Here is a 23133-nt window from a genome sequence, read left to right on the forward strand (position 1 = left end):
AGCAGCAGCAGCAGCAGCAGCAGCCATTCCACTGCCAAGAGGAAGTGATGATGGGAAAGTAGTTCAGGAGACATCGCACCTGTCCAGGAAGCAGACAGCGGCCTCCCTCCAGCATGGGGTAGAGAAGCAGAAAAGTAGATGAATTGGAGATATTTGGGGGGCAGAGAGCTATTGGGCTTGGCTGATGCATGCAGTACAAAGGATGAGAGAAAAGGAAAAAATGAAGGATGAATATCAGGTCTGTGGCTTAACCAACTGAATGAATGGTGGCATCAGTGGAGGAACTTGCAGGCAGGGAGGGGATAACCAGAGTTCACTTCTGGGCACCTTACACTGAGAGCCTGGGAGACTGCCGCGTGCAGTGGTCCAGGGGGCTGGGCAGCGGTGTGAGCTGGATGTGTTAAGACAGCCCAGGGAGAAAGAACAACCACATCGCCTGAGAAAAGGAGGAGCAAAGGTGGTGAGGAGGAGCACCAGGGAAGGAGGAGGGACACCAGGAGGGGGCAGTGGTGTCCTCGGGGGAGGGCAGTGAGCTATCACCCCGACACTCACAAGAGTGCTGAGCAACAGAGCCTGGAAAGTGCCCTTTGGAGTTGGCAAGAGGGAGGGTGTTAGAGACCTTGACAAAGACGGTTTTGGTGACCCCACTTTCTGCCCCCTCCCCTCCCTGAGCTGGAGCAGGACCCCTGCTGCCAGATGTGTCCCTCCCTGCATTTCTCTTACTGCTCTGTGGGGACAGGTGGGCTGCTTTTCTCCTCCACTGGGCGTGAGCATCTCGAGAACAGGATGCTTGTTCAACCTTCACGCTCCTAGGAAGAATTGATCCCTGAAATCACTTAAAATCCCTGAAATCCCTGAAATCACACTTAAAGAGAGAACGGCAAGATCTCGGATTCCTCCATTGGCCAGCATCACGAAGGACGTGAAAGCAGGGAGTTTGATCAACTAACTGTCCCAGACACTGGAACCAAATTCATAGATCTCCCCAGCAAAACTGACCAGAGAGAACCCAAAGGGGCTCCTTGTGGAAGCCAGGGGACAGAGCCTGCGGAGCGCTCTCCCACACAGCACCCCACTACAACCTCATGTCCACCCTTTCCTCTCCCCTTGGCCAGAGGAGGAAGTTGAGGGAGCAGGAGGTGAAGTGCTTTCCCAAGATCATGCTGGGCTAGGAACCGTGCAGCTGGGACCCGTGTCTCCTCAGCACAGGTTCACAACAGCTTGCAGCAGCTCAGGGCCTCGTGGCAGGACACATGGACACCCACACTACAGAGGGGCTGCCCTTCTGCACACCTTCTTAAACTTCTGGCTTATCCCTTTTCTTCCTCTGACCACAGTTTTGCATATTGATTTGAAACAATACCACGTCACACGGTGAGTGCGTCGCTCTCTTTTCAATTCTTCACATGTTCTGATCAATCAAGGAGAAAGTCTCAGTTTGAAAGAGATGGCTTTGACACCTCTCTAATGTCTACTCAACTCCTCTAAAAGACGTGGTAAAATACACCTAACAATTAACCACCATAACCATTTTTAAATGTCTAATTTGGTGGCATTAATTACATTCACAATATTGTGTAACCATCACCACAAATCATCCTCAGAACTTTTGAATCTTGCAGAACTGAAACTCTGTACCCATTAAATAACAACTCCCATTCCCGCTCCCCAGCCCTGGCAAATGCCCTCTTTGTTTCTGTCTCTATGAATCTGACTACCCTACTACCTGGTATAAATGGAATCATACCGTCATCTCCTGTTTTAAACAGAAAGAGACCAGGCCTCAGGCTCATGGCCTGTCTCACATTGTCCTGTCTGTGGTTATCAACTCTTTGAAGCTTCCCTTCTCTTTGTGGTTGGTGATGTAGGTTTTTCATTTAGGATAGGGACAGTAGATTTCCCTTTTTAAACAAACAGATTTAAGTGGGAAAAATAATTCAGTGAAACGTTGAAGGTAGAGAGGCTCTCAGACAGAGAAGAGAGGGTGGGAGCGTGGGAGGTGGGGAAGCCCCAGCCTTGACTGTGGAGTCTACTTGTGCCTAGCCCTCTGTGACCCTGGTACCAGCCCCATGTAGGCTTCAGCAAAGGAATGTGCCCCCCATTCCACGCACCGGGGCTCTTCAGCTTCCCGTCACCATCTGGAAAAGGCTCTCTGTACCTCTCACCTTTGCCCCCTATACATTCATCCATGCACTTATTTAGTCAGCAAACCTGGCTGTCCAGACTCTGTGCTGGTCTCTGGGGAATGCTTAGGTCTGGGTTCCTCCCAGTCTACCCCCTCCTCAATGCCTTCTTCCTTCTCTCCTTCTTGTTTATTTAATCCTGACCTCTCTCATCCAAGACCCTGCTATGCAAGCTCTGAATTCCCAGCAGGGTCTCAAGGTCAGACAAATAGGAGGCCAAGGTTGATACTGAAAGGAGTAAAGATACAGGGTGAAGCTGCCCCACCCAAAGAGGTTAGCAGACTGCTGTTGCCCTGCACAGACATGGGCCCAACTTTGCCAAATCATCCTGTTGCTCAACAAGTCGGAAATCCTCATGTGTACAAGGATTCAAGCTTTTGCTAATACTCTGTGGACCAGGAGCATCAGCTTGTACCCTCTATCTGATCATGTTAGGAGTGAATCTTGCTCAGGTAGAGTTCACTTGCCTCCAGAAGGTGTAAGGTGCTCTTGGGAGCTCCTAGAGGCCAGAGTCAAGCCAGTCCACCCCAAACCAACCTGCACTTGGGGGTTCTGAGGTTGCCAGGCTGATTAATAAGCGGAATTCTATGCGACTGGTGGCAGCAAGTAATGAAGGAGGTTGCCATGGAAGTTAGGATTCTGGGGGAATTGAGACCACAGCCAGCCCTGGCACCACCAGAACCACATGCCAGCCAGCCAGCCATGCCATTGTAGATTTACAGACCTTAAAGAGAAGGGCCTGAATGAGTCCAGGAGACCACCAGAGGCTCTTCGATGGGCACATATGACACCCTTAACTCTCTCGGCAGCAAGTTATGAGAAATCCAAACCCTATTGTCTAAATAAACATGAAAATAATTGGCTCCAGCATCCGGAAAATTCCTAGTAATCTGGTCTTGGGCTTGATTAGATCCAGCAGCTCAACAAATCACAAGGCTGCCTCCCCTCACCTCTGGCTCTGCTTCCCTGCAAACCTCCCCCCTCCCCCCAAAGGACCTCCCTCAAAGGAAGGTCGCCTTGAGTGGCAAGATGGCCTCCTAGTTCCAGACCTCTTCCCATCCACTTAGCAACTCCAGAGGATTTTCATTGGCCCAGATTGGGTCACGTGCCTACTCTTGACCCAATCACATAGTCAAGAATGCGGGGCTCTGATTGGCCAAGTCCCCCTCCCCCATTAAGTTCAAGAGCCTGGTGCTGTAAGGAAAATGTGAGTCCTGGACCAGAAGAGAGATTCCAGGGCTTCCTCTCTCCAAGCCCCTGCTCTGTATCTTGCAGCTGTGACTGCTTTCAGAAAACCCAAGATGAGACGATTTAACTGAAAGCTGGGAGTATGGTGGTCAGACACAGAACAAAGCTCTCTTGTGTCTTAGCCCATACGAAGGGGGTTGCTTGTTGCTGCATAACTGCCCCTCCTCCCCACAAAACGTGGTCACACACTCCCACTCCATGAAATGTCTTCAAATTAGTCTCTGTTCCTTGCAACTCTGAGCTTAGGACAGAATCCATAAATGTCAGCTGCCATCATTGTTCTATCGTACACTGAGTTTAAAGGTAAATTCTGGTTTTCACTGGAGTTTTTTAATTAACCAGAACTTCTGTCTAAAGGGTTGACTGGACTTGCTTTCCAGTATAAGAGAAGGCTAGGCCAGGGCTGGCCACCCATTGGTTTGCTAGTCTCCCTCCTTTGGAATCCACCACAGTGTGAGCCTAGTCTGAACAATAAGCAAGTCTTGGGGAGCATAGCTGGGCCCGGGGCTCCGACTGACCTGGCAGGCCTGTGCAGATAGGTCCCCAGGGCTACAGGAGGACAGGAGCCAAGCCTCTGAGGCCTTCCCACACTCAGTTCCCTGGCGCTGAATCCTGCTCATCCTGCCTGGCCCCCACCCCACAGCCCACACCGGTGCAGCCAGTCTGACCCTCTTTCCTCTGGTTTTCCTGTGTGTAGGACCCTCCCCTGCCCCTTCCACCCCCCGCCCCACCCCACACACACACCTTTGGCTCAGCCAGGCAGCCACAGTTGTCCAGCCCTGCCTGAAAGCAAAGCCTGGACCAGCTCCACCCCTAGTCACAACCCATGCCTTCCTCCATCTACCCTCTACAGCGCTCCTTAACTTTTGTGTGTACCTTTAAGGAGCTGGTAAAAGTTATGCACCAGCTGCCCAGGAAAGTGGACTTGATGGGCTGGCACTGTCAGTAGGCAGTTTCCTGGGATCCTGAAGGCTGTCTGCGGGCCCTGGATTAAGGAATCCTATCTAGGAAGTACTTGGCCCTTGCAACCTCCACGGGCTTACTTTTTAAGGCTTGCATCCTGGTTCCTTAACCAATACCATCATCAGGGCCTAAACCACATATGAAGCTAAGCCAATGCCCCAAATTTCTTTATGAATAATGATGATAGTTGTTACATACTGAACATTTACTATATGTTAGATATTATGGCAAATGCATTATACATATTAATACATTTATTCCTCACAGGTTGGGAGAATTAAAATCACACCCATTTTACAGATGAAGAAATTGAGGCACCAAGAGGTTAAGGAAATTTCCCAAAGTCTCATGGCAGAAGAAAGGTGCTGTCCTCCCTACACAGCAGCTGTTTCGTCACCTTTAGTGTGATCCTTATCTCCCTCAAGGCTGTCAGTGTTTGGACACAAAACGAAATGGACTCAGAGGTGAACTGCTCCAGCAAGTGACCATCGGTGACTTCTGAAGACTCCAAGTCTCTGTGAGGCAGTTTCTCCTGCCTTAAACATATTTTTATATTGCTCCTGCTGAATTCATTCATCTTTCCGGCCTTGATGCTGCTTCCTCCAAGCAGCTGTGTCCAAGAGTAGATTGAATGCCCTTGCTCCCAACTCCACATGAAATCGTAGCCCCCAGAATTTTCCCATTCAAGTTCTTTTCACTCTGAACTGCAACTGCCAATCTACATGACTGCCTCCTTTTCAGACTGGAAGCTCCCAGTGTGCAAAGATTATTAAAGTCTTACTTTATTGTTTTTTCAATTATTTTAAAAAAATTAACCATTTTATTTTTTAGTCAGGTATTGCATACACTCAGTAAAGTGCACAAACAACATATATATAGCTCATTGAAGTTTTATTTAGGAACATAGCCATGTAACCACTGCTTAGATCAAGATATAAAACATGCGTACAGTAGTACCTAGGACCCCCACCCCAGAGGGGTCTGATTGCTGCCACCACAGTTTTTGTCTTTTCTTCTTTTTTTAAATAAATTTTAAAAATTTATTCATTCATGGCTGTGGTAGGTCTTCATTGGTGCTTGTAGACTTTCTCTAGTTACGGTGCACTGGCTTAGTTGCTCCACAGCTTGTGGGATCTTAGTTCCCTGACTAGGGGAAACCCATGTCCCCTGCATTGGCAGGCAGATTATTAACTACTGGGCCACCAGGGAAGTCCTGGTGGTATTCTTCGCTGATAGGAGTATAAATTACTACAACCACTAAGGAAAACTGTCTTGTCTATCATTGTTAACAACTGTCAATAATTGGGTATTTATTATGTGCCAGGCACTGTACTCAGCAATTCATCTGCATTATTTCACTTAATCCTTACAGTGACCCTAAGAAGTAGATAGTGCCATATGTGAAATAAGACAATCATGGTATCAATGTCATAGGACTATTGAGAAGTTTAGTTGAGATAACACTTTGAAGTATTTAGGACAAAGCTGTTATTTTTGAAATGTTTGTGATACCCATTATTGTTACTACCTAAGGGCACAAGGCTGGGAATTTAGGAGCCTGGGTTCCATGCCTACCTAAGCCAATCTGAGCAAGACATTTCAGCAGCCTTGACCTCAGAGCCCTGGAAGGGCAAGAATCTGCTAGGAGGGGCCTCTGAGGATGACACAAACTGTGTCCTCCAGTAAGATCCAGGCTCTAACTGCAAAAAGACGGTCATGGAGGGAGGAGGCCCAAGACTGAGACTGTAAATCAGGAAGGGTCTTGAGAGTGTTTAGGAGCCCTGTGCTATATGTATTTTCTAGAAGTTTAGTACAGTAGGTACTTTCAAGTGATGATAGTCAATACTTGTCTCCTTAGCCTGTAAAATCCACAAGGGCTTGGTCACCATGTTTTTCAAGCATTCCTTCACAAATAAGATTGACGTGCCTCCCTTCCTCCAGGCACTATGCCAAGATCTGGGGGATACAGCAGTGAACAAGACAGACAAGGCAGGGAGAAGAGTACCAAACACGGACAAGAGACATATGGCAGCAAGTGCTGTGAAGGAGCCACAGCAGGGCAATGTGGTGGAGAGGAACTCCTGGGGAAGACCTGGAAATTCTCAGAAAAGATGTAGCTGCAAGGAGCCGGAGCTAGGGACAACAAATTCCAAGGTCCCGAGATGAGAAAGGACAGAGGATGGCCAGAGGAGCTCTGATGGGAGGCAGTTGAAGGAAAGGTCTGAGAGGGGTTGAGGGTAGGTCCACGTGGAGTGGCATGGAGTGTGGATTTGATTTTACTGCCTGCTTAAGTAAATGCTTAAGGTAAAGAGGGCCGCATGGAATCCCAGCATCAAAAAGGTCTTCCGATCCTCAGGAGAAAGTCTGTGGCGAAAGGCACACATGGAAGGTAAGGTGCTAGACTATTAGCTGAATGAACACACGCACGCATGGACAGATGGATGGACGCACGTCCAGGAGTAACAGCTGTTCCACAGGCGGCCCCCGGTCTGGCGGCCTGAGGCCCTGGTTCTAGGCTCTGTGACCATGCGCTGTGACCTTGGGCACATCCCACCCTGACTCAGGGCCCGGAAACCTGCGTCTCAGGGGCGGGGAGGACGTGCAAGGAGAGACAGTGCGCGGGCGCTGCAGGCCTACGGACTTCAGGTCTAGTGGCCCGACCCCTCAGTCGGGGACCGAAGCCTCGCCGCCCGCCGTGTTTACATTCCACCAGCGCCGGCCACGCGGCTTTTTGCCGCTCCAGCGCCGCTCGGCTCCGCCCCCAGAGCCCCGCGACCCGCCCCTCCGCCGCTCTCGCGCCAGACCTCCCCCGCGACCCGGCCTGCGCAGCCCCGCCCCACCGCGCGCGCCAGCCGGCCCCCGCGTCCCGCCCCGCGCGGGCTCCGCAGCTGGGGCGCACGGCCCCAGGGCCCCTCCCCTCCGGCGCGCAGGCCCTGTCATTTAGCTCCGCCCCGCGCTGGCCCCGCCCCGGGCGAGCCTGAGCGCCTGGGCGGGCCTGCGGCGCGCAGGGCGGTCCTGAGGGCGGTGGCTGGGCGGGGCCGAGCCCTCTGGCTGTAGCTGAGGGGCTCCGAGCCGGCCGGGGCGGAGCGGAGGGTGGCGGGAGGGCGCGAGGGCGGTCCGGGGGCCGGTTCCGCGCGCTGGGATTTTTAAATGTCCCGCTCTTAGCCGGGCGCAGGAGCAGCCGGCTCGGCCGCCAGCGCGGTGTAGGGGGCAGGCGCGGATCCCGCCACCGCCGCGCGCTCGGCCCGCCGCCGTCTCCCGCCTCCCGGCTTCCCGCTCGCGTCTGCCTCCTGCCTCCGGCCTCGGCTCGTGCCGCCTGCCTGCCTGCCGCGGAGACGGCTTCGGGTGAGGACCCTGCCTCGGGCTGCCGGACTGCGCGGCGGGCGAGAACTCCTGGAGCGCCCGGGTCGGGTCGGGCCGGGCCCGGGTGGGGGTGGGGCGAGGCCGGGTCGCCGGGTCCCCGGAGTCGTCAGCGCGGGGTGCCCCGGTAGGGCGGCTCAGAAGCGGGCTCCGGGGAGGTGTTGAGGGGAAGACTGAGGCAGCTGGGGGTCCCGAGGGAGGCAGTGGGCCGGAGAGAGTTTCAGGGGGCGTTGAGCGCCCCCCCGCACCCTGGGTTCCGACCCGGCGTCGCGGGCCGCTGGTGGCGCCGCGGGTGACAGGCCACCCCGGGCCCATCGGCCATTTTCCCGACCGGCCCGGGAGGCTCCCGCCGCCGCCGCCCGCGCGGGAGGGGGAGGGGTGCTCGGGACAGGCCGGCGGGCCCTGGACCCCTCTGCTGCCGTCCTCACCCCACTGCCGTTTCGTGCCCCCAGGCCTGAGGTCTGATCCTGCGCCCAGCGCCATGCCGAGGGAGAAGGAGAGGTGAGTGGCCTGGCCGCTGCGGGAAAGGGGAAGGTGTGCGGTGGTGGGGGAGGGGTGGGCCGAGATTTGGGTAGACTCTTACCTCTGTGCCATCCTGGTTTTACAGGGATGCGAAGGAACCGGATACCATGAAAGAGGAAAGTGGCACCGATGTCTCTGTTCGCTCCAGGAAAAGAAAGGCAAATGTAGCCGTTGTGAGTACAAAGGAGACAGGTGGGGGAGGATACCACCCCCCCCCCCCAATCTTACCTGGGTACCAGAATGGGTTCTGCCCATGTATTTGTTGATAAGGGATCAAGGGTAGTGGGGGGAGCGTTTGGCAGAAATGGTGATCATAACCTTACTAGCTTTCTTTTTCTTCTCTGTGTCTGTGTTTTTGTCTTTGGGCTGTTTGGTGTGTTTCCTTGGGGTATGGGGGTTGTTTTATGTTAGTTTTTGCAGGATCCAGATGAAGAAATTGCCAAAATTGACAGGACTGTGAGAAGCCAGTGTGGCAGTCAGGTAGGTACATTTTCTGATTGGGTCGAAGTTGAGGCTCCGCTTGTTTGGGGTCAAATTGAGTCTCATACTTGCTTGCCTCCTGCTGAAGGCTTTTTCTCTCACTGTGGCCACAGTTCATATAACCGAGCACTGTGCCTGTCAGTGGGCACTGACCTCTGCCAGTCTTGGGATTCCAGGAAGGACTGTGTTCCTGACTGACATCCCTGAGATTACAAATATGCGCTGATGTCTGGAAGAACCAGAATGAACCTCACATAACTCAGTCCTCTCCTTTTGCCCTTGAGGAAACTGAGATTCAGTTAGAGGAGGAAAGTAACCCAGAGTCCTGTGCAAGCCAGGGGCGGAGTCTGTTCTATAGCCTAGGCTGTAGGCTAGTGAACTGAGGGAGGGCTCCTGACACAGAGCTCTTTGGGTAACTGTGATGATGGAGGTTTGTGTGTGCTCATAAGCAACTTCTCCCCCATCCACACTTGTGTTTATTTCCTCATGGTGCTTAAGGACTTCCCTTCCCTGCTCCCACTCCCTTTAGGTCATGTTTCAAACTTTTTCCCCCTTTTTGATGGTTCTTCTAGCCTCTTCAGCAATTACTTACAGTGATAACTGCTGCCTGGAGCTTGATCTGACCTCCACCAGAGTATTAGTAAGACATTCTGTGTAATGATATGTGCATCTCAACACATTTTTAAAATTGACTAGTCAGTCCATTTCTCTTGCCCCTCCTTCATGGAGTTCCCGCCATATTTCTTGCATGTTCATGGTAGCATCATAATATCAGAAGTCCCTAGCCAAAAAAGCTTGCATTATCTCTCTGCCTCCAGAAATGGCTGGAGACTGTAGTTATGACCCCAGTAGGGGAAGCAGTCGATCTCCAAACTAACTGATTAGGCTTTCTGACGCTATAACAGATAAAAACTGAGCAGGAATAGTATTTGAGCCAAGGAAAGTGGTTCTGGTGAGGTTAGCAGTGGCAGCACATCACCTTGTAGGACAGTGAGCAACAGCCATAGCAGCTGCGCCTGGAAGAGTGAAGGTCTTCAAAGCCGTGGGACACACGGTAAAGCTGTTGTTACTGCACACAAGACCCTAGTAATTAGCATTTCTGGGGAGACTCCACTTAATATTGAACAACAGCTTGATGATCTACTTGCTGTATTAGAAGAAGAGATACTTTGTTTTAGGAAAAGAAATAAGACAGTGCATTTCAAGTTCTTTCCTTTTTTTTTTGTTTTCTTTTTTTCTCCCTGTAAAGACTTCAAACCAAGCAAGTTAATTTTTGTGGGTCTGTACTAAAATGAATCTCAACTTTGTGAAATTCAAGATTGGTTGTCTTCCTAGCTATGTTTTGAATTGGAATTTTTAACTGAGGCTGAGGCAAAGCTGTCCCTGTTGACTTCTTGGGGTTTTAGAGTAGTTTCAGTTCCAGAGATAACTGGAGTGGAGCCTAGGGTGCCTAAGACAGGGCTTTGGCCCTGTCCCTGGACTGCAGAGAGCTGATAGATGTGATATGTGAATAGCCATATTATTTCCCACTAGAAGGCATTTTCATGGTTCAGAGATTAATGACAACAGGTTTCTACACATTGTCTAAAGTAGATAGCTTGAAAATTACCCATCATTTATGAAGCAGTCAGTGTCATATGTTATTTCTCTGTAGATTCATGAAGCTGGAATTGTGGGGTAACAACCTTTTTGCCAGTTAATTACACAGAATTTTTCTGTGGAGTTATCATGGTTCAGCCCTGTTCAATAGCCCTGAGCTACTTGTAGCCATCATGCTGAACTCTGTGATACTGCTACATCAAGACCACATGGAACCTTTGATTCTTACCTTAGGTTTTTCCCAATGAAAATAATGCTCTTTTGTCTAAAGTCTATTTAACGTATCCATTTTGTTCAATTTTTTGCATGAGAACCAACTTGTTTATTGAAATGGAGTCCTGGAATTTCTATTAGTTACTTCTCAGAACATAATTTTCCATAAGGTAGTTTCATTCTTCATTAAAAGAGGCACAAAGAGTCAGAGGTGGTTAGAAATAATCAAAATTGGTCTCTTGCTATTATCCCCTTCCTTCCTAAAGTCAGATTGATCTCGCTCTCTTTGAGACATGGTATACATTCAAGTTAAAGAATATAGACTTCATTATTCTGCTTCCGACACTGGTCAGAGGCCAACTCTGGGGCCCATTTGTGGGCTCGTGGTTCACCTGATTTGTCTGTGTGCTGCAGGTTGGGAACTGTTACCATTTTATCTCCAAAAGTCTTCTCTCAACTATTTCAGCCATCTGGCTGTAGAGGGTGACACCCAGCTTCTGCTTTCAAAACTAGAATTCATTGTTGAGTGAATACAACGTAAAGCTGTTGTAACATGATCCTTTTGAGTCAAGGAAATGATACCAGCACATGATTCTAGAACTGGAAGAGGATGTTGCCCTTCTCCAGCAGCTGTTGGCAAGATCTGTCATGGTTAATTTGCATGCTCAATTCTGTGCACATTGGATGGAGGAGAGCTTTATCCTACTTTGCTCTTCTCAGTACCTTGAAAGTGCTCTGGCTTCCTCTGAAAGTGGCCAGTGTGCTGTGATAGCCACCCTGTCCCATATCTTCCAAGCAGCACTTGGAGAGCCCATGTTTCCATGTTCATTTACAGTCTTCTCGGTTGTCTCTATTCCAGTCAACATTAACGATCTCTCTGCTTTAAAAAAAAATTGCCAAGAGTCTCAGAGCTTTAACAGAGCGTCCATGCTGGCAGGATTGTTAACATGCCATATCTTCAATAAATTCATTATAATTTTAAAAAACAATCATAGTTGTTTAGAGTAAGATGATAAAAAGTAGCTTTAAAAAGAAAAAACTTTAAATGGCAAAATGACATTTTCCAAATATTAAAAATTGAATTAAATATCTGGACTTTTTAAAAGAAGTATTGTTTGGGTTTTTAATGATGGTTTAGCATTTATTACTATATAAGCCTTTGGGGGTGGGTTTCAAAGGTCTTCAGGAATATCTAGGCTTTATCTCTATAGACTTTTAGTAAATCCTGTGACTCTTGCTTGATGTGGTTTTAAGTAGGCAGATACTCCTTTTTTTTTCCATTTGAATTAAGGAAAATGAAAGGTCCTCATTATGTAATATATTTGGCTTGACCTGGAACCAAAGGAAGATGTCACATTTGGTGGGTTTTTATTAAATGAGGAGACTAAATGTAGATGGCAGTCAGTTTTATACTTGTGGTTGTGGAGTGCTTATGTAAATACTTTTATTGGAAATTCTGTCTTTCACTTTTAAGACATTTTATTAGGTTAGTTGTACTTGTTAAAAAACCCAGGTCTTTGAATTGTGACCAAATCTCACAATACCCTTTTGGAGCCATGCTTAGTATCTAACTGAACTGCAAGTAGATTTTCTTTTTCGGTAATGTAAGAACTGTTTGCATTTTGTCTTACCCTTCCTGTGCCCTCACGTACCTCATATGAGGATGATGATATGGAGAATAAATGCTACTGACTAGTTTTCTTAGGTACTTACTGCATAGACTCCTGAGAACGTGAGAGCTTGGAGTCATTACTGTGTCTTCCATGCTATCTCCATCTTAATTTAGGCCGGAATATTGATTTAGGCCTAGAGATTGCTCTAGGTGTGTAAAGACATTTTTTTGTTTTACTGGCTGTTTTACAAATCAATGAATGTAAAAACAGCTGGTTTACATCAAACTTTTTTAACATGTCTTTATTTTACAGCCTTGGGACAGTAATAGAGCCTGTGAAAACCCCTGCTCCCTGATTCCCACACCTGACAAAGAAGAAGATGAACTTCTGTACCCACACGCTGCATACAAGCCTCAGAGGAGCACGCCGTCGTCATCCAGAGCGTCGCCACTGCCTGTACTGAAGTAAGCTGACCACCGAGTGCCTCCTGGGTCTCTTACTCCCTGTGTGCACTTCCACTTCGCTAGTTGGATGCATACTGATGCCTGACTTTTGTGTTTTGCTTGGTTTTGTTGTTTTGTAGCTGGGCAAATAGAGAGGAAGTATGGAAAATCATGTTAAACAAGGAAAAGACATACTTGAGGGACAAGCACCTTATGCAACGGCACCCTCTTCTGCAGCCTAAAATGCGAGCAATTCTTCTGGATTGGTTAATGGAGGTAGGTTGAGCCTTCTGGTTAACTAGAAGCACTGACCGTTTCTAGATTCTTTTGTGATGTTGTAATCTCTTCATGTGTTTGATTCCATTGACACATTCTGTGTCTCTGAACTGTGGTATATATACTACAGTGGTTTAACTTTTTTGCTTATGTACTTCCTTAAAAGAATTTCTGAAGTCTGTTTATCCCTTAGATGTTTTTAAGTTGGCGTCTGAATTTTTTTCTCAAAATTTAAATAGTTGCAAAGGTTGTATTTTCCAATTAATTATAAATATTGGTATTTGATCTTTGTTAATTAAATTGCTTTTTAAGTGTACACAATAGAATGTGTAACAGCTATTTGATAGCGTACTACCAAATGTTTAAAAATATATGAACAAATTTATCTTTAACAGTCAGAAATTTTGTATTGTTTCATTTTAACTCCTTGGGACCCATTTCTCTTTCCCCACAGAAGTTTATCCTAACAAAATATATTGTTCAAATCTTCTATTGATCACACTTTCATACTTCACATTATCATACAAAAACTGATCAAATAACAAGATTATAAGTTATAGTAAATAATTGTTAAATATAAGAAGTTATGTTGTATAGGCAGTGCACCTCTTTCTGGGAGGAAGTGTGGGTGTCTCAATAGTGGTTTGATTAAAGGACATTTCTTGGATACCGCTTCCCTTGTGGCTCAGATGGTAGAGAATCCTTCTGCAATGCAGGAGATCCAGGTTTGATCCTTGGGTCAGGAAGATCCCCTGGGAAAGGGAATGGGAATCCACTCAAGTGTTCTTGCCTAGAGAATCCCATGGACAAAGGAGCCTAGCGGACTACAGTCCCTGGGGTTGCAGAGTCAGATACGACTGAGTGACTAACAAACATACCTAGACACCTCTGTAAACCTTGGGTGGGTGCAAAATGAGCTTTCTTCTGTGAGTGGAAGGGTATCTTAAGCAGATCCATTTTATGAAAGTATACATGGAAGCTGTGTGGCTACGTATTCCCTGAAAACAGTGCCATGTACCTTCAGAAAGTGTGTGTTGACAGGGTATGTGTACCCTAGTTGTGCTTGTCCTAGAGTCAAATCTGCCACTTAACATCTTTGTGCCTCAGTCAGGCAAGTCATTTAACTTGATTTTCTCATTGTAATGTTTTCTATTAGTATTTTCCTTACATAGTTTGTGTGGATTAGAAATAGTGCATATGAAGTACAGCTTACATGTGTGTGCATGCATGCTAAGTCATATCCAACTCTTTGCGACCCCCTTGACTGTAGTCTGCCAAGCTCCACTGTCCATGAGATTCCAGGCAAGAATACTGGAATGAGTTGCCATTTCTTCCTCCAGGGGATCTTCCTGATCCAGGGATTGAACCCAAGTCTCCTGCACTGGCAGGCAGATTCTTTACCACTGAGCCACCTGGGAGGCCTCTTGGTAGGGAAGATCCCCTGGAGAAGAAAATGGCAGCCCACTCCAGTATACTTGAGTGGGAAATCCCATGTATAGAGGAGCCTGGCGGCCTACAGATCTCCTTTTTGGGGTCGCAAAGGAGTCAGACTTAGTGACCAAACAATAGCTTATGTAGTAGGCCATGTAAGATTTACATAAAAACATCTTTTTATCATTCTTAATTTCCTTTTCTTTATTGGTCCCTGAAAATGTCAACATAGAAAATGTACAAATGTACAAATTCTTTGGCAGGCCTGCTTAAAACTATAGGCCTTACAGTTGTCCGTAGACCCACCATGGCACATAGCCCTCCTGGGCCTTTTGGAACTTTTTATAATTCCTTGAAGCATTAGATATAGTATGCTTTAATCTCTTAGGCTTCAACTCAAAAGATGTTGTGACTTAGTGGATCTGTTATATATGGTGCAATTGATGCCATTGATACTTTCTAAAGAAATGATTTCCCCTGGAAGTCAATCAAAAAAGTCATGTAATACTATTGAAAGGATAGAAAAGAATGATAACTTTTATGTCTAAAGTGGGACAAAACATGAGTCCGCAGTTCACAGGCAGTCTTATCTGCAGTGATGTTAAATTTCCCAGCCCCCAGCCCAGCCAAGAAGTATGTAGCAAAAAAAGAAGTGCTTCACAGTGTGCCTGATGGTGAGCTGGGTAAAATAGGTCTGAAAGTTTGTTCTGTAGAGAACAGAAGCTCTGGTTTCACTTCTAATCCGATTGTAGTTATGTTACTTAATAAAGACTGACTCTAAACATGGTTCCACATGGACTTAGAAACTCTTTGGTGATTGATGGAGTTTTCTAGTAATGTTCTGTTTGTTGTTTCCACTGGTGCCTTTCCTACTTATAACCCTGTGAAGTGTACTTATTTGGGATATACTGTTTAGGAATAGCAGTTTTAAATGCATAATCAAACATTTGATGATAGTAATGAATTGAGGTCTAATATTTCTTTGGTCCTTTTCAACTCCATCATGTGTACTATTTTTCCATATCTCACAGCAGTCCTGTGAGGTTAACAAAGCAGGACTAATTTATAATGTCTCAATTTTATAATTGGTTTTTCTAAAGGGGAGCCTAGGATAGAACCTAGGTCTCTGAGTCTTTCATTTAATGCTTTTTAATAAAGCTTTTGCCTCTTGTGATTAGATTAACAGTGTTTTAGTGTTGTGGTCTTTAAATAAACCTATGTTCCAGCTTTCAAACTTTCATACTGATGATGTTCATTGTGAAGAAATATTGTAGTTCTTTCCTCACATCATAATGAAACTTACAAAAGGGCACATATTTCTTTGAGAAAATTGTGTTTTTCCTTGAAACGCTGCTTTTACTGTACTGTGAATGTACTTCTTGCTGCAGCCTGTGAGCTTTCGCTCTTACATTCGATCACAGAATGCTTCATCCTTATCCTGAGTTCCAGTTTTTCATTGTGCGTGTGCTTAGGGATAAGCAAGGTAACCATCCTCTACGAAAAGCCAGCTTCTGTCTCTTTGGTTTTATCTTCACCAAAATCATGGCAAGTTTGTTTGTCTTTCTTGTTTTCCTCAAGTAACTATTCTAAAACTTACTATTTTTTCAGGTATGTGAAGTCTATAAACTTCACAGAGAGACATTTTACTTGGCACAGGATTTCTTTGATCGGTATATGGCAACACAACAAAATGTTGTAAAAACACTTTTACAACTTATTGGGATTTCATCTTTATTTATTGCTGCCAAACTTGAGGTAAATAATTTTCAAATTTTTTTATGTAGTACATGCTCTTCTTGAGATCCACTGGAATTAGGGGAAGGGATCAACTATTTGTCTGTATTTGTATTTTTCTAATTTGAAGCCTTCTAAAATTTAGCCACACATAAAAAAAGGCTAGAAATTAACCAAGAAAAGTATGAGTATTTAAAATGCTTAGGTTAATTTAATTCCTTTAATCAAAAAAATTGAACTTCTCCCTAAGAGGATAGAAATTTTGGTGTGATTAGAAGGGTAGATGGGCCTAACTTTCAAACACATTACTAAAGGTATTGAAAAGGTGAAATTTTCAAAACTCTTCAGTAAGTAAAAGGTTGATTGATTGTTGAGGGGGAATGTTTCATTTCTTTCACAATTAATGCATTTTGAACCACTAGAGTAGGTCTTATATTTATCCCATCAATGTACCCTCTCTTTCTTTTTATGTTAGCATACTAAAAAATAATTTGAGAGGTACAATATATAAGTTTAAACTATAAGAGATAGGCATTTTGCTAGTAGTATCTTCTTTTATTTCCTTTTAGGAAATCTATCCTCCAAAGTTGCACCAGTTTGCTTATGTTACAGATGGGGCTTGTTCAGGAGATGAAATTCTCACCATGGAATTAATCATTATGAAGGTATGTTACAAGTTAATTTTTCAGTCCTTTTCAAAAATACATACATAATATCTTTTCTACATTTGGCATGAGTGCATCTGGCTAGGTGTTCTCTAGCTGGACACATTGTGGCAGGAGAAATGGCTGCATTTTGAAACTCCTTTAGAGGGGCTTCCCTGGTAGCTCAGATAGTAAAGAATCTGTCTGTAATGCAGGAGACCAGGGTTCAATCCCTGGGTCTGGAAGTTCCCCTGGAGAAGGGAATCACAACCTACTCCAGTATTCTTGGCTGAAGAATCCATGGACAGAGGATCCTGGTGGTGTACAGTCTGTGGGGACACAAAGAGTCAGACACGACTGAGCAGCTAACACTATAGAGGACCAAATGGAAGAGAAATGTCTTTTTCTTTTTTCAACCAGTGGTCTGTTTTCTGTTTTCCCATAGGCCCTTAAGTGGCATTTAAGTCCCCTGACCATTGTGTCCTGGTTGAATGTATACATGCAGGTTGCATATCTAAATGATGTTTATGAAGTGCTCCTGCCTCAGTATCCTCAGCAAATCTTCATACAGATTGCAGAGGTAAGTGGCTCTACTACCTCTGTGGGGCACCCTAACCCACCACTAGACTGAGTAACTCTAGAAGGGGTGTGTGTTGGCATGTCCCTTAGTGCTCTGTTCTTCCCCATAGCTTTTAGATCTCTGTGTCCTGGATGTCGGGTGCTTAGAATTTTCTTATGGTGTACTTGCTGCTTCCGCCTTGTATCATTTCTCTTCATCTGAACTGATGCAAAAGGTTTCAGGTATGTTGGCTTTCCAGTCCATTAACAAGATATATGAAACTTACAAACCAGTTGTTCGTCTCAAATCAAGCGTAACATGTATTTTCATTGCAGGGTATCAGTGGTGTGATATAGAGAAGTGTGTCAAGTGGATGGTTCCATTTGCCATAGTTATAAGGGAGACAGGAAGTTCAAAACTTAAGCACTTCAGGGGAGTTCCTGCTGAAGATGCACACAACATCCAGACCCATATAAACAGCTTGGATTTGCTGGTCAGTACTGTTTCTTGTTTCCCAAAGTCTTAAAACTGCCTGGGCAGCCTCTTCACTTTGCTTCATACAGGCTCCAGATAATCCTAAAAAGACTCCAGTTCTTTTTAATTCCTTGGAAAAGAAAAAATGGGATCAACAGATCCTATCTCTTAAGTATCATATAGACCCCAGGCTTTTAGATTGTTCTTTGCTATTTTTTTTCCTTCACTCACCTACATAGGAAAAAGCACAAAGTAAGTGAAGCCCAGAGGATATATTCTTCCATTGTAACATTTCTATTTCTTGCTTTTATTCTTATCAACAGGACAAAGCCCAAGCAAAGAAAGCCATATTATCTGAAGAAAACAGGATTTCTCCTCTCCCCACTGGAGTCCTCACCCCTCCACAGAGCAGTAAGAAGCAGAGCAGCGGGCAGGGATCAGCATGACCACTCCAGCATCCTCACCAAAGACAGCTGTGCAGAAGTGCCTGCTCCAGGTTCTCTCCTGTCGACTGCAGCAGAGACGTGCATTAGCTTTTACAGATATTTAAATGGAAGAGCATCTCTCTTCCATGACAGAAGGTTTCTGTGGATGGCATTGGACAGGGAGAAGTGGTTTTTTATTGAATGCTTAGATTTTTTTAATAAGTGGGTCAAGTACACCAGCCACCTCCAGAACACCAGTGAGTGCTCCAGATGCTGCTAAGGAGGGTGATACTTGACTTGATTGACTATTCACACAAATAACAAAGGCTTGAAGTTGAGGAGTGCCATGTTGCTGTTGGTCTCCCCATGGCTGTTCTGGGCTGAGTCGTATTAAGTGGACAGGTGGTTGTGAGTGTTGTGATATACAGCCCACCACCAGCTGTGCTGGGGGCCTCCCCTTTCCATACTATCAGTTGACAGTGTACAATGCCTTTTATGAACTATTGTTTTTTGCAAGTGCTGCTATGTTTATCCATTTTTTAATAAAGATAAAACACTGTCTTTGAGACAGCTGGTTTTATGAACTATGTCTGATAATTTAAGTTAGGAGTCAACTTTGAATGTGGCTGTATCAAGTTCTCTTTGTTAATTAACTTCATGCTTCTCAAAACTCAAGCCTTTCAAACAAATATATTAAAAGAAAACTTTTGAAGTGAGCTTCAGGTGCCAGCCTCACAGGCCTCCCAAGGGCCCCTGAGCTAGAATGAGGCTCTGATTGGCATCTTCCAACAGTGCCCTGTGCAGTGGTGACTCTAGGTGGGCTCACTGGCTGGCTATGGTGACAGTAGTGAAGTCACGTCTGCATCCAAGAGGATCCTTATGTGTGATTTCTTCCCGAGCACAGGACTACGGTCATAAAGTATCTGTGATTAGTGTTATTTAGTACTCTGTGTCCTTATCCAAAGCTTAACCTAAAGAATCTACTTGGAGGACTTGTTAATGTAGCAGCCTAAACTACTTTGAAGAAGAAAATGCAAAGTAAAATTACATGTAACTCGAAAAGTCTGTTCCCTGATCACTGATGGATTCACCAAGTGCCTTGCTAACAGAAGAGGTCACTGTCCACTTGAAGGCCCGATGTGCACAGTTCACATCACATTTTGTGGGACGTTCTCAAAGTGGTGGCCTTGTCAAGTCTTATGTTTCATTTTCTCACAGTGTTTTGGTCTATGTATGAGTTCATTAAGGGAGGGTGAATGAGCAAATAAATATCATTTATTTCAACTTGGTATTTGTTATTTTGCAAAAATCTATCTGAAGTAGAAAGAAAAACAGCCACTTTTAATCTACCACATTTATATGAAATTTGAGAGAGGTCCTACTTTTTCACATTGTGATGTCATAGTTCTGTCATTTTAATGCAGTTTTCTTAATAAATGCATTATAAATATACGTGTAATGGCATTTAGCAAATGATACTCTTAGTTAATTATTCATCTCAGACATACTCTTGCCTTTAGTGACTTTTTAATGGTGATCATTTGTGACTCGAAAATTCCTAAAAGGGGTTAATTTACATATGACATTTTCTGTGCAAAAATATGGCACTAAATACATTTCTGTTTTATAAGTTTGAGAGCTTGGCAGATGTGAGGAAACACTGGCTCAAAAGCATGTTTGAGGTAAATACCTCATGGACTGGCGAGCCGTCGTACTGCAAAGAGCGTTAGTTACTGAGTATGCTGAGATGAGGCTGCCTTACTTGTAAATTGTCAGGGTGCTGTATTTCTGGAGATCGGTATTCTTTTAAATGGCAGTGTTGCCACAGGCAGCTCTTGATAATCTGCTAATCAAGGATGAATCCCAGATGGGTAAGTGAAATCCATAGTATCCAATATTTTCTGTGACTCTGCCAGAAACTCTCTAAGCCACCAGTAAGTGAAACCAAGTTTCCCCTCTTGAAGGAGCTTGTTTCAGTACACACTTTGACCTCTCACTGGTTGGCTCTGTACCCATTTGCCAGATGAGATTTGTTCTGCAATTCATCTGAAACTAACTGAGGCAACGTGATATCAAACAGATAGCAGGGGTGGAAGTGGCAGCTCCAGTCACCCCTGGTGAACAAATGCTATGAGGCAAAGATGTCAGCAGGAAGGACCCAGAGAAGGGAGGGGTAACTTATCAGCCAATCATGAAGACTGATCCGGCTGTGGTAGAGCACACCACATCCTCATGTCGCACCCCAGCTCACAGAATTTACACAGCAGCCCTCACACAGCTGCTGTCAGGTCTATGGCCCCGGCGCCTAAGAAAGAACACACGGTTCTTCACGTGGTGGGTGTTGAAGGTTTTCCAAGGCCGTCTCCCAAGTGTGGAACCTGGACAGCCTGTTTCACAGAGGTCATTTTATACCAGTGGGAGAATAAGAGATGCTGAGCTTCACCTTGACTTGTTCTTGAGACCAATAACCAGTAAGCAGAGTTGTGGGTCCATTAAGACATGGAGCTTAGTGTGTGGATGCACTTCTGTGCTCCAACTCAGGCACAAAAGAGATTGAAGTTTATTTGGGCAAAACTAGGCTCTACCTCAGAGCAGGGTGGAAAGAGAAATCAAATCTGATAATGTCTAGTCATATTTATCCAACCGTGCATTTTCCTACCACATGTTTAGCATTTTGAAATTCAAATCACATTTATACCTTGGACATTGTTAGAAGACTATTTTTATCCCTGCTGTAATCATCTAATTTGCTGATTACAGGTCTCAAATTGCCACAGAGAACTCAATTTTTGAAAGAATTGTCCTGTTTGATCAAATATGTTATTCAAGCAATGCAGTCATTTGTTCCACAAGGTTACCTGCCAGGCAGAGCTAACCAGGAGTAATAGCATTAGAAGCCTATACTTAAAATCAAGCATTAGCTAATCTGCCTGTGACAATAGAGTCTTAAATATAATTTGTGGCAGATACTTTAGTTCCTGCAATGACAGACAATTGCATTTTGTATTCAGTGAGCATAGATTTTTTCCTACCTCATCCCAATTTCAAATTTAACTTCAGAAGACTCTAATGTGCTCAGTTTCACAAGCTAACAGGTACCATTTCCCAAGAGCCTCAGACAAGAGGGCAATGCTGTCCTTTATTCAATGAACACTCTCTGCCCTCTCAAATAATTTTCCTGATCAATGCCAATTCCAAAAATTGGTGTAGCATCTGAGTGTCTAATGCTGGCTTCCCTGGCACGACACAGTGAGCTGGCCTCCCGTGGGAGCCCCTGCTGTGTGCTAGGCTATACTAGCCCTGGAGATGAAAGCCCCAGGAAGAGTCCAAGAGCTCAGGAGAGGCTGGGAGACCGAAGGACAGCTGGAATCTGGAGGGCAGCGGTATGAAACGCAAGCATGGAGTGGAAGCTGTGCTTGTGCTCGGGAGGGAGGCTGTTGAGTCCTTCCAAGTAGTCCTAGAAAAGTGGAGTGGAAGGAGACAAAGGCAGATGAGGTGACAGAGGCTACATCACAAAGGGCTTCTGCACATTAAGCTCAAGACGGGGCTGATACCCCTGGCGGAAGAGCTGGTGCGAGAGGAGAGTGAGGCTCAGAGCAATGTGTGGACACAGGTTGAGGAAACAAGCCCAGAGCCATGCTTTTGTGCCACGGGAAAGTGACCGTGCAGGAAGGCGATGGGGCATCGAGGGGACTGCCCTGTGTGGGGACTGCCCTGCAGCACTCCCAGGCAACAGTGATTTTGGGCTCTGCACCTCTGCAACCTCAGCCAGCTGAAACCTCATCTCCTGCAGTAAGAGGACCCTTTCTGGACCCACACTGATGTCATTTCTTCATTGGGCTCTGGAGGCAGTTACCTGGAGCTGGGACCTTTCCCTGCCATTTCACAAGGTGATTTTGGGCACCATGCTTAAGTTCTCCAAGCCTAGTAATCCTCAGATGTGAAATGGGGATGATAATAACAGTCTTTGTTCCATAAGTTAAAAGAGAGGTTAAACAGGAGAATGCATAAAAAGTCTTAGCCTAGCACGTAGAACATTAAAAAGAAACAGTAATAGATGGTTGCCCTTGCTATTATTGCTGCTGCTGGTGGTGGTAATACAAAGGTAGGCAGTCAGACTGAGGCCTGAGCCGGGAGTAGCCCTGCAGTGGGGACTCCAGGAACACGTGGCACTTGCTCTGAGGTGCTCTGAGCCTCCATAGGCTCCTCCCTGCAAGCCTGCTCCCTGGCCCTCCCCAGGCTTCAGCTCCATCTCACTCCTGCCCTTCCTGGGCAGCCTCCTGGAAAGTATCATATACACCTGCTGTCCCTCCTCCTTCAAGCTCCTCCAGTGGGGCTTCTGCCCCGCTCACCACACACTACCCTGCCAAGGCCACTTGAGATGGCCATGTGGCAAAGCTAATGGTCATGTGGTACTCTTTAGCCTTCATCTCACGGGGCATCTTTGCCACACTTAGCACGGCTGACCCCACCTTCCTTCCAAAAACCTTTTGCCCTCCCTTGACTTCTCACACAGACACACTGGCTGGCCCCGTGGTAACCCTCCCTAATCCCACAGTGTCTCTTTCCTCCTCAAAGGAAACCACCACCCTGAGGTCCAGGTGGATGATTTCCACACCTATATTTAGAATTCTATCATTTATATCTGGATTCATAAGCAATAGATTTACAGAAACACTGCTTTGGGTGTTTTTAAAATTCACATAAGTGTAATAGAACTTCACACATCAGGACTTTCCTGGTGGTCACTGGTTAAGAATCTGCCTTCCAGCACAAGGGATGTGGGTTCGATCCATGGTCTGGGAAGAGTCCATCTGCCTTGGAGCAACTAACCTTTTGGGCCGCAACTCCTGAGCCCATGCTCTAGAGTCTATGAGCCACAACTAGAGAGAGACCCGCATACCACAGTGAATAGCTCATGCAGCCAAAACAAAAAAACAAACAAAAAAACCCTTACACATCATAA

At 45.8% G+C, this 23133-nt stretch overlaps 1 protein-coding gene and 1 long non-coding RNA gene across 4 annotated transcripts; both read left to right on the forward strand.

The window, feature by feature from the left end:
* Positions 1–2823: 2823 nt before the first annotated feature.
* LOC147353547 (uncharacterized) lies at positions 2824–5181 on the forward strand. Its single transcript, XR_015145721.1, has 2 exons — positions 2824–3734; positions 4662–5181. It is a non-coding gene; the product is annotated as an uncharacterized LOC147353547 (long non-coding RNA).
* Positions 5182–7379: 2198 nt separating this feature from the next.
* CCNE1 (cyclin E1) lies at positions 7380–19451 on the forward strand. 3 transcript variants are annotated; one of them, XM_086351698.1, is made up of 12 exons: positions 7380–7739; positions 8207–8255; positions 8362–8449; positions 8688–8756; positions 12494–12645; positions 12765–12900; positions 15940–16086; positions 16635–16730; positions 17155–17289; positions 17399–17510; positions 17604–17761; positions 18066–19451. In XM_086351698.1, exons 2-12 carry the CDS (start codon positions 8236–8238, stop codon positions 18186–18188), a joined length of 1236 nt encoding a protein of 411 aa, XP_086207824.1. In that variant the 5' UTR covers positions 7380–7739; positions 8207–8235; the 3' UTR covers positions 18189–19451. The 3 variants fall into 3 exon arrangements, with proteins under 3 accessions (XP_086207824.1, XP_086207825.1, XP_086207826.1); XM_086351699.1 differs by having other exon boundaries at positions 7397–7739; positions 17215–17289; XM_086351700.1 differs by lacking the exon at positions 8688–8756 and having other exon boundaries at positions 7432–7739.
* Positions 19452–23133: the final 3682 nt, after the last annotated feature.

Source organism: Bos grunniens, chromosome 18 (genome assembly GCF_055505025.1).
Source record: "Bos grunniens cultivar Pamir isolate PY7600 chromosome 18, Bosgru_T2T1.0, whole genome shotgun sequence".
Lineage (NCBI taxonomy): Eukaryota > Metazoa > Chordata > Mammalia > Artiodactyla > Bovidae > Bos > Bos grunniens.

Excerpts from the sequence above, each read along its gene's own strand:
- CCNE1 (XM_086351698.1), top strand. The coding sequence starts at position 8,236 with ATGCCGAGGGAGAAGGAGAG. Across the intron at positions 12,646-12,764 it reads TCGCCACTGCCTGTACTGAA|CTGGGCAAATAGAGAGGAAG; the intron begins GTAAGCTGACCA and ends GTTGTTTTGTAG. Across the intron at positions 17,511-17,603 it reads ACTGATGCAAAAGGTTTCAG|GGTATCAGTGGTGTGATATA; the intron begins GTATGTTGGCTT and ends TTTTCATTGCAG.